At 34.9% G+C, this 16,941-nt stretch overlaps 1 protein-coding gene across 4 annotated transcripts in view; it reads left to right on the top strand.

Annotated features, from left to right (window-relative positions):
• The window catches only part of LOC136028069 (beta-alanine-activating enzyme-like), a 133,123-nt gene that overhangs the window by 107,411 nt on the left and 8,771 nt on the right, over positions 1 to 16,941 (top strand). For 3 of the 4 annotated variants that reach the window (XR_010617733.1, XM_065705676.1, XM_065705673.1), the window contains exon 11: positions 2,642 to 3,008. Coding sequence is in view for 3 of the 4 variants with exons in the window: in XM_065705676.1 (XP_065561748.1) it covers positions 2,642 to 3,008 (367 nt within the window). In the remaining variant the exon portion in view is untranslated. Of the gene's footprint in view, positions 1 to 2,641; positions 3,009 to 7,338; positions 7,382 to 16,941 lie in introns of those variants that run through there. The other variant, XM_065705675.1, reaches the window with a different exon arrangement.

Raw genomic sequence — 16,941 nt, 5'->3', positions numbered from 1 at the left:
AGAATGGATATCGTAACAAAACTTTAGCGTCAGAAAATTTTTTTGACTTGTATTTATGACAGTTCTTCTAGAAGGAAAGGGATTATTTAATTGTATTTGGTTTGAAATTAAATGTTTGTCTTAGTTGTATTCAGTAATTCTTTCATGAAATCATTAGTCAGATTGGACGTAAAGAGCATGGGGTTTCTGTGTGGTAGCCCCCCTTATATGTAGGATTCATTCTGCTCGTTTTAGGTTTTAACGTCACTCTTCGCATTTCATTTGAAAAAAAATCACAATTCTTGTTTTTGTTTTTTTATTCAAAAATGAAAGCATTTATCATTTTAGTTCTTTTTAACTAACAAACCATACAAAATATGGATAGGAAATATATGAAATTAGATACACACTAATCCTGTTGAAGCTAAATTGTCGATTATAGAGTAAAACTTTGCCATTTCTGAGGGAAAACGTGACGGTGCATTTATAACTCCTTCAATTGAAGAAAATTGTATTAGGGTGGAAATTATACTGGATAAAAATAGTTGTTTTTCATTGAGATTAGTGCCCACTCAGTCTTCAGGATACTGATGAATTATAAGGTATAGCTGGAAAAAAGACTTACAGAATTCAAATATTTTGGAATCCAGTGAGAAAAGGTTTGAGTTTAGTTCTCTAAGAATATGTGAAATTTTTCAAAGGAGGAGGTCGGACTTCTTTTGAAGCGCCATCTAGTTCCTTATTAGAATCAAAGATAGATTCTGAGATAAAGGAATACTCGTTTTAGGAAAAACTGGAAATATCGGTTTTCAGTATTATTTAACAAATTAACCAACAAAAACGAATGAATGGGATCGTAGATAGAAGAATCGAAGGAAAGACATTTTTCTCTATAATACACCCCCGCCCCTGCCAAAAAAACGAAATCCTAAAAAGTGAACATGGAAGCGGTGGTTTCCGTCCCTTGCCCCAACCGGCTGGCTCTCCCTCTTTTCACCAGCTTTTCAAATACAGAAGTGGAAATATCGTATTTTTAAGGAATAACTATCATAAGAAAGCCTTTTTTAGATTGTAAGCGATCCATTTTGAAACTGCATCATGCGTTTCAAAAAAAAACCTCTTGTTGATCTAGTCAGATTTTATGTAATAAATAAATTTATATGTTTATTCTATCGGTATTACAGTAAATGCGTTTTCATGAATAAACCTCTGATTAAAGCTTTACTTTTACCTTTTTTTCCATTTCATAGAGTTAGATTTTACCATTTCGTCACAAATTGCATTTATAATTAGGACATTGTTTAATTTCTAATTATTGCACCACTGGAAATTTCGTTTTGTATTGGTTACAAAGTACATTCTAGAATGTTTAAATTCACAATTTTGAAAGTTACTAAGCCCACTTTTGTTATCTAGATTTTTCGAGAGGGAAAAAGAAATGAATTTATTGAACTTTTTTAGCAGGAGACTTCATTTATATGAAAAACTCTATATGAATTTAGCCGTTTATGTTGCACACGGTTTTTGAAATTGACCAAAAAAGCTATTTTTATCAAAAGATGAAAAACGGGACCAAACAAATGCGTTTTATCAAAACACAAAGAAGTTACTTTGAGCAATACACAGTTTTCGTCAGTAGTTCAGACACTACTTTGGACATAAAAGAAATACAGCTACAAACCAGTCATCTTGCTAAATCTGCCTGAGGCCGATGCACTTGTGAACACTCCTCTACCATTCTTCTATTCCGTTTGAAAAAAAAATTTGTTTTTAGAAAACGGATTATTTGTAGTTACGCATCTCTAGAGGAAAATGGTCAAAGTTTTTTTTTATTGACATTAAAAAAAAACGCTTAAAATTGAAGTCCGTCCTTTTAACATTGTTTATTTTTTTAGCCATATTAGGTATATTAACCAGTAAGATTTGCAATTGAGTAGGTCAAAGGAAGATATAGGGCTCTTCAAACTAATATTTCTATTTTTTATTAATTTTACCTTGTGTTGGCGGGGGCAAGATCCTCTTTCTCTGCTGAGTGTCTGTTTTATTAACGCAATACTTTTATCCCTTTGTTCAAAAGTACTATGCTCCTTAAATTATAGGTTATTTTCATTAATTTTAACGTTTGCTAATTGCGGTAAAATCCTCCTGCTGAACATCGTCTGCTGATGTGGCCAAAAATCCAGTTTGTTGACATACTGCTTTGATCTTTTTGTTGGAATGTACAAGGCTCTTTAATTTTTTTTTCTTTTCGTTAATTACAACCTGTACTGATTTTGGCAGAATCCTCCCGCTGAATACTTTCTGCTGGTGTGGCCAAATAAATAGTTACTTAATATATAACTTTTATCCCCTGTGTTGGAAGATTCAAGGCCCTTTGAAATATTTTTTTTTTAATTTTACCTTGTATTAATGATGGCAAAATCTTCTTGCTGAATACTTTTTGCTGATATGGATTTAGTTTTGCTGACATAGCTTTTATTTGCCAGTTGGTAAGTTCTATTTCAGAGGTTTTTCATATTTTTATTCATAAACTCATCCATTTTTACGGAAAACCTGATTACATTTTCCAGATCACTTAGCATTGATAGCTCAAGCGTGCTTATCGACTTGTGTCACTTTTAAAAAGTATAGGTGATTTCACAAAAGAAGATTTTTTTTTTAGGTGTTCAAATTCTTTGCTAGCGGTCCAATATTTTCCTCATTCTGTTTAACCACAAACTCTCCAAGGAAAATATTATTTGGAAGCCACGATTTTCACCTGTACTGCATAAAACCTGAAGGTAGCCAGGTTTGGAAACATAGGTTTAACAGCCCTATCTACTCTACACCGTTTGCATTTAAACTAGGGTCACGTGAATTAACAGTCGCAGTATCAACCTCTGGAGAACTTCGGTTGCTCAATGCAAATTCTGGTGACTGTTTGGCAACTTATTCACTAAGTGGTGAAGTTTTTTCCTCGCCGGTTGTATGGGCCAATAAAATCTTTGTTGGCTGTCGAAACAACATGGTCTATTGTCTTTCCATAAAAGGTCAGTAAATTTTCAAGTTTCCCTAGATCTTTCTCTCTCTCTCTCTCTCTCTCTCTCTCTCTCTCTCTTTCTCTTTCTCTTTCACTTTCACTCTCTCTCTTTCCCTATGTATTATTCTGCTGATTTGTATAATTTCTCACTACTTCCGACTAATTATGTATCATACCTGCTATACTACTATGGGAACCACCCCATAATCCTGAAAGAATTGCGGGAATCTGAATGCCAAGGCTTATACGTTTTCGCTTGGAGAACTTGTCAAAAGTCGGCCCTTGTGCTGCTTTACACCCAAAGAAGCAGCATTTTCCTTCCAGTAGTGAGGGATAGAAAACAAGAATTCCTTTGGGGAAGGAATCCATGGCTCCGGAACAGCTCAGACGTTATAAGCCCAGCCTATCCGCATTTGGGCTTTTTAATTAAAACTCTGTTTGTAGGCATACAAAGGTTTATCAAGAATGGACTACAAAGGTGTGTGGATTGCAATTAAGCCTTACTTAGTTAACTCACGATATATGCCGATTTTTTTTTTTACAATAAAAGGACTGTTGTACCTACACGGTCTTTAAACAAACAAAGAATTACTAGGACTCGCTGGAGCTAATTTGGCATATTTTGAAAGGTACCCACTGGAATTATTAAGTACAGAAAGGAGACAATCTTGTCAACTTAAGTTATTTTCTAGCTCAATAGGAAAGACCTAGTACTGGTATTACAAAAACACTTATGACATTCGAAAGGAGAGTAGAACTCAGCATGCAGACCCTCCATGCTTGGGGCTACTTTCAAAAGTCAGCCAACAATAGGCACTGGCTTGTGACAAATGTGGTTCTCATTTCTTCTGTCAGGAACGCAATCTAATATATAGAAACTGATATTCGAATTTAGAAAAGTGATAACTAAGCAATTTATTAAGAATATTTTACTCGACTTGTGTATGAAGTGCATTGTATCCAAGATTCTTCCTGAGCTATATTTTGACTATGCGTGGGTAGAATTTTTATTTGAATAGCTTACCTTATTTTTCTAGCATAAGCAGGAGGATGTTTAAACAATTATTAATATTGGTGTGTAAGATCAACGCCCAAAAATATTAGTACATTATAACAGCTGACATAAATATAAGTTTAGGAAACGATCCATATAAAATGAGTTTCTGAAAATCATAAATATTTCATTAGTTGAGAAAAAAGTAAAGTGAGGTTTTGTCTGTGATACTTTATCTTTAAATGAAAGCCAAGACTATGATCATTAACTTCAAGTCAGAGGGCTGAAACGTGAGAGTAGTCAATGGAGTAAATAAGAGAATTAATGTCCCAATCCCAACAAATTTCTCTTTATGAAGTAAGTTTTATTTATAAGGCTACCAGTTTTACACCTAAGTCTTCTAGCTTAGGTGTTGGTTGCCAAATTAGCCGTGAAGGACATAGAAGTGCATTAATTTTGATTTTGAATATACTAATAGTTTTAATTAACAAACATACTCTCTCTCTTAGCCCCCTTCTTAAATCAGCTGGATATTTTTCTCAAATTGTTTCTTTTAGTCCTACTGAAATTACACGGAAGCATCGTTGAGAAAAAAAATCGCACTGATCATATTAAAGATGTTCAAGCAAGAACTTCCAATGTTTGTTAAATTTCCAGGGTCATATAAGTGTTTGCATGAATCAACCTCTGTTTTGAGCTCTATTTCCAGTTTATGTAGAGTTACCTTTGGATCTTTGGTAATATAGTAATGCCTGTTTAATCTTGTAATATTTAATTATTATGTAACGATCGATAAGTCCTTTCTAAAGATGGATAAATTTTTTGTGTTGCTTGCACAACACGTTCTAGAGTTTGAAGGTTCACGATCTCCAGAAATTACCTAACCAATTCTACTTACAGTTGCTTTCTAGTTTTTATTTGAAGAATAGAGAATATTGTAAAGTATCATCTTTTTTCTTTGAAACTTAGTTTGTGTTGCTGATTCTTTGCCAATTTTGAAAATTATTTCGTTTATGTTTTAGAAGAAGCGTGACTAGAAAGAGAGCTTTGTCAGGACATTGTAAAATTGTTTTTGGAACCAAAATACTTCGCGTTCAGCACGGATTTAGCTTGGATTATGCTAATACTGCGGCTACAAATGTGTCGTGGTGGCAAGTCCCCTAGGGCCGACACACTGGAATACTCCTCTAGTATTTCTTCTTGTTTCGACCACTTCCCATGAAATCCATGAATCAAAGATTTAAAGCTATTTTTATGTCCTTGTTCCAATCTAACCTGAGTTACCTTGCCTTTCTCTTATCACTCTATGGGCAGGGACAGTATTTCAAGAAAATACGGGGGGGGTAGGGATTTCTCTTTTGTTTCATTAACGAATATACGAAAAAATCCAAATTTTAGGAGAGTACAATTTTTTTTTTTTCGTCAATGAAAATATCTAAAAAAAAAATTGTTGTTAAAATTTGGGGGGGTAGTAGCTTCCCTCTCCTAATTGGTACCCCTGTATGTGGGCCATTTAGGATAGCAAACGGCCAACAACAATTTAATAAGGACTATTAGGAACGGCCAAGTTTTCAGATAACTGTCCCTCGGTCTGTCTGAGATTTTTAACATTTGTGTTTCAAGATATCAACAGCTCTTCGTAGCACAAACCCTAAATATTGAACACTTTTGTATTCATCATCAGCCTCCTAATAGACAGCAGTTCATCAATATTCTCTTGATTCGTACCCTTGTTAAGGCTATGGCATTGACTTGGTAAAGAGGGGCGTGTCTTCCATTTCTTCCCACGATGGCTTACAATGTGTAAAGGGGGTTTAAGTGCTTGTTCAATCAGCCATAACTGATAACTTGGTATCCTTATAACGCCCCATGTACCCAGGGTGCCTCTCTAACCCCACTAGGGATCTAACCCCGGTTTTAAAATAACATTTTAATCATAACGTTCAAAAGTCTCAAATATTGGGATGCATCCATTATAATAAGGGGTATGCCTATATAATAAATGCAGCCCCAGGGACACCCCAAGTTATGCAAGTTACCTAGATATAATAGAGATTTCCTGGATACACTTTAATAGAGCTAAGATAGGCGTAGTTACGCCTTGTTAGAATCAGTTTTAAATAAAAAAAAAAAAGCACTAAGTGCATGTTTCCCAAATGACGGTTTATTTTTACCAAAATTTTGCGCATCATTGAAATTTTTTTAACTTATTGACTATGAATCGAATTAACTATAAATCGAAGTCCAAAATCATAACGCATTAAGTGTATATTTTATAGTGTCTCATTTCCATGAAACGCCATATTTAAGGCTTTTCTGAGCTTTTTGGCTACGAATATAAGGCCAGAATTGCAATACAGTATTACAAAGTTGATGCACGCTAAGTACATATTTTGCAAAAGGTTGACAGGGACTATGCTTTAAAAAACTACGTTTAAAATTGGTTACATTAATGAAAACTACTTCAGGCATACAAAAAAAAAGTTTATTCTCTCTTTTGGCGATTGGTAGCTTACTGACGCTTCAGGTACAGTTTTTCTCTTCGGAGAGGCCTAAGGTAGTTACCAGTTGTATAGTATCACGTAGTTGTTTTACATTAGCGATTGGTTGTGAGTTACCGATATTAGCATATTTATAAATAAGATATATAATATATTTTCATCAACGTTTTGTGGATTTTAAATCTACCCCCGAAATGTGTAGAAAATCAATTGGTTGATTGAGCTTTAAATTCAAACTATTTTTTTAGTTTTCAGAAAAGCGTAAATGTTGTTTGTGGCAAAATTTGACTGTATTAAAAAGACTTATTTTCGTCACTGAACTCTTCCTTTCATGTGCATAGTAAATAAATGAAGAGACAAAACTTTCGACTACAGTAATACTTCAGTAACTTTTAAGTAAAGTGCAAACGGCACTCTAGACAGACATTTTTTTTCCAGATACTTCAGGCATTTTGATTTCTTGCCCATATCAACTAAGGCTTTTAATATCACCCCAGTTAATAAGCACTGATATCGCAAAAATGTATGCTTGCTTTTAGTTTTTCCACTTTTGAAAAATGTTTTTGCTATCACAAAAGAACTGAAGAAATCATTTTTTGGATATTCAAAGTCCGTAATAATGGGCCAATTCTTCCCTTGCTCTCTTCCACCACCAAAGCTCATAAGCAAATTGTGCTTGATTGTTTTGTGTCGGTTCTGGTGACTCTTTGACCATTCACTCCTCAAACGGTGAAGCTCCTTGTTCTCGTCTGTACACAAAAATCGATTTTTTTGGCTATCGAAACAGCATTTGAATTCTGATTTTTTTTTTTTTTTTTTTTTTTTTTTTTTTTTTTTTTTTTCAGATTCACAGGATTGAATTTTTCCGGCTGTCTAGTGTTTTTCAACAAGAGAATGGTAACTTTAAATATTCTCTAGAGCAAATTTTCCTCTCTTGAAAGTTTCAAATTATTTGTTTCTCTTCCCCCCCCCCCCCCTCTATGTCTTTCTTTCTCTCTTTCTTTCTGCCTTTCTTTTTTCAACGATGGACTATGATAGTTGCATTGCTTTTAAATTTGTATTCCTTGATATTTCTTATTTGTAAATAGAACATTGCTTACAGTTCTATATTTTTTGAGGAAGTAAGGAGTTATTTGTTGCAGATTAAATGAAGAAAATAGAGTAGCAAAATAACAGGTGGTTTTCATTGACCTTGTATTGGAGTAAAAGGACCCGAGTAATGTTGAGACTCATTGGTGAGTGTGGCTTAAATGCAAGGTATAGGAACTGAAGAAGGAAAAAAAAAATTTCTAGATGCCTTTTTTTTTTCAGTGAAATTGATTAACGACAGTTTGAGTTAGAAAGCGCGGCCATAAGATGCTAAATTTGGTTTTACATGAGCGAACTTGTTTGACCATACTTAGTATATGAATGAATGAATGAACTTTATTACCCGTAAAAGTATAAAAAACACAAAGTACGGAGTATTATAAATAAACAAAACGATAAACAGCGAAGAAAAAACATTCAAACTAATAAAAGACAACATGGACTAATTAACCATCATGGACTAATATTCATCATGACATATTAGTTTTGGTCGTTTGGGACGTCCGTTCATACGATAAAAGACAAAGTATCTAGGATCGCTTTACTCATTAAGCCACAATATTAGAAAGAAATACTGGACGTCCCTGGATTTGGCTGTCATAAGGTTACAAGGAATGGCATGACTTACGGAATCTGAGGAACAAGGGCACTAAATTATTCAAACCGGCCATGGTTTATATTTAGGTTTAATGTGGAAAAGAGGCAGGCTTATTTGATCTTGAGATGCAGGCTCTCTTTGGCATATATTTGAGAGGCAGGCTCTCTATTGCCTTGAAACTCCTACGGTTCGTTTCTCTGGCCAATGAGACCATAATTGCTGTTGAGAAAAGAAGGGGACTAGGAGGCCTGAAGATGGGTCAAAAATTTATTTGTCGCTATTCTGTTTGAATTTCACGATCACGAAGTTAGTATGCTAAAGTGACCCTAACATACGCAAAAATTGCGTTCTGGGGTATGGGCTTTCCAATGAAGAGGCTCGAAAAGGGGCCAAGAAACCATTTTTTTATCAGCTTGAAACTTGTAACCTTGGGCTCTTCTACCTAAATGGATCCCAATGTAAAATAAAAGATAAATTATTCGTTTCTCCGAAAATGGGGCTTGAACAGGGCCGGAAAACTATTTGAAAACCTGTAAGACTTCTTGGGAATTTGGATGAAACAGAAGTTTAGAAAAGTGTGGTAAGAATAAGGAGTACTTTCTAGTGTGTCAGCCTCATATAGCTTAACGCTCAGATCCGTTTGTAGTGGTTACAGCGGTCAATTTATTTGTCATAAATTGCAAAATACACAGGTAACAGGGTGGAGTTATAATCTTTAGAACTTGGTTGCATGCTTTTCTATTACAAGTTTATTTGACAGTAGTGAGGATGGATATGAAGGTAATCAAAACTCTTGCGATATTCTATTTGCCTTTAGTCATAAGGAATGTTAATGGAAATCCGGCAGTTTGGCTACTAGTTACAAAGTTGTATATAAGTAGTATAGCTATAATACGTCCGACGGGAGCCCGCCCCCTTCAAATCTCCATCCAGACACGTTTTTAAACTTTTCAAGATCCAGGCTTTTATTACGTAATAGGGGTTTTTTTCAAGATGTTGGTGTTTGTTACGTGATGGTTTTTCTTGTATTGTTATTTGTTTAAAACCTACGAGGACCAGGTGGGAAAACCCCTCAGGGTCTGCTATCTAAGATGCAAACGTAGGCGTTAAGTATTATTTTTTTCTTTGGTTGTTTAAAAATCTAAGGATTCAGAGAAAAAGCCTGAGTCCCTCCCCAAAGTAGGGACAGAATCCAAATTGATCATAGTTTGACCTTGGTTTACACATAGAGCCTTTGTTTTCAGTATTGCTAGAAGAAAAAGGAACATCCTGTCGTTTTTTCCAGTGAGAACAAAGGAGAGCTGTTATATAGTTTGGACGTCTATTGAATTACATTATACAAGAGTTTGCTTAGTCGCATAGCGGGATCGAATAATCCCTTCTCTTCTCTGGGGACAATAAAACCCGGTGCCAGAGGAAAATTTCTATCATTCTTACATTAGAGACTCGATTTTCTAAAACGGATATAGCCCAAAGATACCGGTAGGTAATTCTCTATACATATTAATGATACCCCTCCGCCCACCTCTATATGAAATTAACAAGTAAAAACCTAAGTTTTTCTGCTATTGCATGCATCTCTCACTGATAAATTAATCTCAATTTTTCGCATCTAAATATGCTTTACTGTGAAAATCTTGTCCCCTGTTAAACCGCTTTGAACCTTGTTCCAACATCTGGGTAAACATGACATAAACAATTATATTATAACCTTTATTATATATAACCTTTATAACCTTTATAACCTTTAATTATAAGCCCCGTCAGGTAAGGGATAGGTTTTAGCAAACAGCTTACGTCACGCTAATGGTTCATTCCTCACAGCCGGTAAATTTAAATGCTCTGATATTACGAGTAAATCGCAATTTATAAACACTTTTCTGATCAAATTGACGAGCTATTTTTCTGCAATAAATCTTTGATTTGCTAGAAGGAGTGGTCGGTTTTTTATTCAAAATATGACTAATTCCATTTTAACTGGTCAACATCTATTTGGGAAGGAAGTTACGACACACTAGTCAATTGTCAAATGGGTTGCTTTTATAATAATAATAATAATATTTATTACCCACAAATATACAAAAGTATAAACAGTGGAGTAAAGAGAAAAAATTGATAAACAAAGCAAAAACAAAAGTACACGTAATTCAACAATGGCAAGCAGCCGATTTTGGACGGCCAGGTATGGATCAAGAATGCCATATCTTTCACTAATCCAAGAGTTTCTAGTCCAGGGTGGTAGGCCTAACAAGAACTTACAAAAACGGTGAAAGCATGACCAGACGGTAGGTTTATTCCGATCAGTTAGGTTTCCCCCAAAACGGGGAAAGACCAATAACATATGGCTGCACTAGCGCATTGAAAAATCTTGCTCTGATATGTCTATTATAATTTGTCTTGGTAGATATGAGTAGACCATAAGATTTGCGGATCTTGCTGGTCAAATATTCAACTAGCAGTGATCTCGTAGATTTCACATCACAACCGATTGGGAGCTCGAGGTAAACTAAACTAGGCGCTGGTTTAACGATGCTATTTCCAAGTCGGATATCAGGAGCGTCATCTGAGCTTTGATGGTTGAAAACAACAATTTCGCTCTTACTTTTGTTAAGTAAGTTAAGTTAAGTATAACACCCGCTTTATATAGTAATTTATCTGCCTAAAATATTGAATTATTGCAGGAAATAGTTATGTAAAAGTGGTTTATATTGACGCATTAAATAAGGGGGAAAATAATATTTTTCCCTACAGTAACTAAAAATATATAAACAAGTGTTATATTGACTATAATAAGGAATTATTGCGTAAGACCCCCTACCCCCTTAATAAGGTCAGATGTAACCGTAGGCTACAGACAAAAAGTTTGCTGATTGTTTGGCTTTCTCTCTAGACTAGCCTAGCTTATATTTTATGCTTATTTCTGATAAAAGATTGGCTCTCATAAACAAATGCGAAACAAAGTAGCCTAAATCCCAAAAAATAGCAAAAATTCTAATTTAGCTACTTTTTCGCTATCTTGAAAAGAGGTTAGGTTGGGAAAATGAGACTTTCAGGAATGGGTCTACAGGCTTAAGTATGCCCTGGGAAGGTATTTTGAAGCACCCACCAAGCTAGGACTTTTCTATTGCCGTTTAAAGAAATAATTGCAAATCTCTGTATCTGGAATTAGGAGTCGTTGTGATGTTGTAAACGACCCAAAAGAATTTGACCGAATCATTGCCAATCCCAATTTCACATCGTTCGCGATCAGAGACTTCAATATGGTCCTTTTACACAGAAAAAAAGAAGCGTAGTTTTAAATAAAAATATTGCTACTGGTAGCATTATCTTAGAAATTTCCAAGAAACTCATCTTATAATTGTATGACATATGTGTATGCTCGAACGGCCAGGGGAGGGACGAGTTCAAGTTTATTTTGAGGATACATCATAGAGGGAGTCAGAGACATTGGATATGAACATCACATAGAAATCACTAGGCATTGTGAGCGTCTTCAGCGCCAATCCAAGAATCAAAATCAGAGTTTTATCCTAGCCAACAAACAAATAACTGTCTTGTACCCTTGCCAGTTCGACTCTGTAATATAGTTTCAAGCTATTACATTCCGCTGTTTTACTTTTTTAATTCATACACATAAAAACCGTAAAGAATATCTTTATCTTTCATAGCACTTAGACGATACGTCACAGGTTTAGTGTCCAGGATTTATGACACTTTCAAAAGTTCAGTGGACCACAAGTAATTCCCCTTTTCAATATTTCAAGTTTGATTGATTCTAACTGTATCATTAACACTAAATTTCTTCTTTTTCACTTGCCCTTCATTGCAATACTTTTTAAGAAAAATGTCAAGCGTATTTTTACCGTGATAAGCTTCGAGAGGACTAAGATTGGACAGGGATCGATAAGGGCATTGATTATAAATCAACATGATTTTTATCTGCATCTTGAATAAAAGCGGCAATATTTTTCAATGTACAAAATATCGAGTTTAAAAGTCGAATAGTTTTTATCAAACATCCAGGCAATGCCACTTTTATTGCACTGTGACTATGATAGAGCATTGTATTATATTTCAATAAAACCTTTTCTACGTTTGGATTAACAAGTTCACTTCCCCGATCTGCTGGATTTTTTTTATAAAAATCTTGCCCTAGGAACTTCGTCACCTCTCTTTGAATGCAATGAAACGGCATATACATAGCGACTAAAATACTGATTTCAAGTAAAATAAACATGTTTGGACTATTGTTACGTCTTTGAATATCATCTAGAGTCAAAAAATATGCTTGTGATATATGCAATTGGAAAAGGCTTTAGTTTTTCGATAAAGGTTTGGGTGTGATTACATGTCAATTTTGACCCATTCAGTGAGATGAATAATAGAAAAGGTTGTTTTGCTTGTCCTGATTACCACAATTGGGTCATGGAATGGACTATTATAGGGGTAGTTGGTCCATGTTGGGTGCAATTGGTTTGCTAAGTTGTTTCGCTCTGCATCACCCCTGGAAAAAAAATATATTTATCCGGTTTCCACCGATTTGGCGTCCTTTACACTACACGATTAGAGCCCCGGGATGGATTTTAAAGGAAGTTTTTCATAAAATCTCTAGTCTAGCACGTGATTCCTTGACGAGCCAATGAAATCACGTCAAAGCGAAAAAAGTTTAAAAAGGATGAGAAACACTTCATCACTTATCAGTCTCTACTTTGTATCATATCAGTCATTCAGAAGTCAGTCAGAGCGAAAAAGACATATCATTGTCAGCTTCTGACTGACATATCAGTCAGAAGCGAAGAACCTCACTCTTGACAAAGAAGAAAAAGAAACCAAGAGTAAAAATTGTTAGATCGAAACAGGATTTCTTCTCTTAGAAGTAGAATTTTTACCACATAAAGAATCTTGTCCCTCAGTCATCTCATCATTGAATCTTTTCAATGCAGAAAATGTTGATGAGAGTGTAAAACAAGGTTACTATGAACCATTTTATCCACAATAACTACTTTCTGAAAACATACATTTTAAAATTTATTCCAATGAAGAGTATTAAATAGATTTGACCTCGACACTTATAGATAAGCATTTGATTGTCAAAAACTCCAACAATGAATAACCAAGTCCAGCTGAGGGGTTATCCTCTGAACGTTGTGTACTACACAATTTGTTTAGACAAATAAGTGTCTATAGGAATGGAACTTTGGTGAGCACAACTAATAATCTATCAAACTATGCAAGTTACCTACATTTCAAGTTGATGACTCCAAGGTCCTATAAGAAATTGAGAGGCTTAGCCATTGGATATGAATGTAAAACGGACACTGAGACTATTGGATATACTTCAAGAGGTGACACCTAGTGATTTACACTTGGTTGGGAAAACAAGTCATGAAATATTTAAAATATCTCAATGGATGCCTCCCAATGTTAGATTGACATAAAGTTGCAACTTTCAGCGTCCAATTTTATTTTTCTAAAAGTACTTACCACTTAATTGCTGTAACAGTCTCTCTCACTTCGGGATACTACTTCATGTGCGAAAACAACAAGTTATGAGTTCTGTTGCTTTGTCAATTAAAAAACTGAGAGCAAACGGTAGCAATCTTAAACTGTTCGTTCGGCATATAATCATGAATCAGCATCAAATTGCCACGGTTTCACGTACCTAAGCTGAATCTTCATTCATCAATGGTGAAATTCCTTCAAAACTAGCTTTGGCTTCTGTGAACGTGCTAATGCCGTTGGGTCCTGGACAAATTCTCCGCAAATATTCGGAATGTTTGGTTTATCCAACCTTTTGTGCAAACTGACTGGAATTCCTCCGTGGAATTTATCGCTTGATCAATCCTGCAGGATCCTATATGAATTGACAATGCAATCCCTAGATCGAGATGCATTACCATTTGAAAACGATATAACCGATGTGAAAACTCATGCCATCATTGTATTGGATTTGTTTGGTACTTAAGATATGAATATTTTTCGAACGGGCATAGTAAGTTTAGAGTACCTTTTCCGATCCGTTGGTGAATATTGCCTCAATCGCGCTAAATCAATTTGAAACCCAATTGGAAATTACCCCTGATGGCAGTGTTCTATTAGACTTGGCACGATGAACATAGATCAGATAATCAATGTATTTAATTTGGATCTCTACATGTCCGAATACAGATCCTATTGTAACCCTCGAATTTCCTTGAACATATTCAAAGTGTTAACAATACTGTAGTCCATCAACTGTAAAGACGGGATATCGGCTACGCATCTTTCAAGAAATGAACAATAGGGTATTTTTGATATTCTTTGACTATCGTTTGCAGTCTACACGCCTCACATCAAAAACTTTCGTGAGCAAACTGGAAAATCTACTGTCCAGAATTGGATGCGAGTACAAGATTTATCAACTAAAAGCTCTGGTCTTCATGCACTATTATATTCTATTTTACGATGTCGTGGATATACTTACATTTAATTTTTCAGCATTAATGTAGACAATCCTCGATTGAGCGACTTTCTAGTTGGAAATACCCTTTCCTACCTGTATAATATGAATTTCAGTGCCCTAAAGGTAAAATTCTTTAAAAGTCTTCATTCTTTATATTCCTTCTTCCATATATAGGTAACCATCTGTAATGATAATTGGCGGTATATCGTCAGGATTCAGCTTGTACTCATATTGGCATGCAAAGTCATGGTTATATCTTCTATAATATAATGAAATTTCATTTTCGTTATATCTTTTCGTAAAGTCAATTATACCGTTATAATTCATAATACAGAATTCATGTGTTTCTATTTCCTTATATGAAGCAATGTCACACACGATATTCTCGTTTAAAGAATCGCTTTATTTAAAAGCCAAGTAAAAATCAGTAAGCTTATAATCATAGTAGCCAGTATCTTCACAGCAATAGCATAAAAACCAGACTCTTATTATTCCGACAATTGGAGCGTAGACCAGGTCCTTACTTCCGAAACAATTTAAAACCACGACGGTACCAGTCTCTTAAAAATAAACTGAAATCACTTTTAGGGTTCTTTCCAATCATACCAGGATAAGTATTTTTCCCATTGATCACATTTAATATATTGACAGTTGGAGTATAGGAAACTTCAAGTGTGAGAGCCACAAACATCTTCAAGACAGGAATTGTAGTATTTAATTTGCGCTGAATATTGTCTATGCAGTTTATATGGATTTCATAATCTACACTTTTCGTCGTAGTTATCAACAATGCTATAATTTTCCAAAGGATGACCACCAGCCCAATTTATACAAACATAATTGACATATTTAAAACATTTTTCAGTTTTGACTGTCTCACATCCAAAAAGAAACTGACTTGCGATCGATAAAATTAATTTCTGCTAGGAGGAGGAGTAGTCTTGTGACGTCACAAAACTTGTTCGACTTATTTTTGTTGTTTATGAGACATGAGACATGGTTTAGTAAGAATGTGTGTTATATTTGGATTTCGAATATCTTTGGATATTTGTGGATATTTACTGAAATATTAATATTTTATATAGGTAGTGTCCAAAATCAAATTCACAATATCATTTTGTTTTGTTTCGATCTGTATGTCAATAAATTGAATAAATGCATCTGGCCCCCGACGAGAAAGTTTTATACAATTTTCCAAATACGGAGAATCATTTTCACTCTATTGTTAAGCATCCTTCGATAGAACATTTTTCTTGGAAAAGATAAATCTTGAAATTCATCATTTAGAATCAAACGTTTTTCCAAAGTCACTGGATTCCGTATGATTTTCTGTTTATCAAATCGAGTCATTTTTAACCTAACACTCTCACTACCAATTGTTCACTAACGAATGAAGATTCTTTCTGCTGTATCATTGCTAGTAAAATATCCAACAAGAAATAGTAAGAAACTGACTCTGTTTTATATATTGGTTCAGATCAATTGTGTTCAATATATTTCACCGATGCATTTAATCCATCTTGCAATCTTTGTATATACATTATATTCGCACATACCTGTTCTTTCGACTCGAATTTTCTCAAATATTTTACAAATTTTCCAAACATCTTGTCCCATTTTAGGGTTAGCCGACAACCTCCTGTAGTTTCTGCTGCTACGCTAGGTGCTCTACGTGTCATTTCGCCGTGGCTAGGGCCTTCAAGTATCAATATTTAAAAGCATCCATTACTAAAGAATATGCCAAGAACAATATCCTCAATGTTGACACACTGAACTCTTTTTCAACATTGAGGTAAATGAACCGCTAGATCTAACAAGTCACGCGTCGTTGACCTTCAAAGCCTGTTTTTTGTGGACTATAAAGGTACACTGCAACCGAAAAAATTTAAGCGAGATTACGTAATCCTCATATGTGTATATTGGATCAAGATCAATTTTTTACAACCGTCGCTTCTGCGCTTGACTAGCGGACCATGAAGGTTTTTTCCTTACACCATTACTTCTTTGAAAAACCAAAGAAAAAACTATTACGTAATGTCTGCGTTTGCATCTTGACTAGCGGGGCCTGAGGAATTTTTAATACCTGACCCTTTTAGGTTTCAAATAATTTACAATCAAAGAAAAAACAATGCGTAACAAACAAGTTGTAATACGTTACACACGCCTACATCCTTAAGAAAACACCCTATTACGCAAAAAGCACCTGCATCTTGAAGAAGTTTTAAAAAAAGCGTCGAGATCGAGATTCAAAGGGGGTGGGCTCCCGCCGGACGCATTATAGCTATACTACTTATATACAATTAATATCCACGGTATCTT

Source organism: Artemia franciscana, chromosome 6 (assembly GCF_032884065.1).
Source record: "Artemia franciscana chromosome 6, ASM3288406v1, whole genome shotgun sequence".
NCBI classification, from domain to species: Eukaryota; Metazoa; Arthropoda; class Branchiopoda; order Anostraca; family Artemiidae; genus Artemia; species Artemia franciscana.
This window is presented reverse-complemented; position numbering and strand designations above follow the sequence as displayed.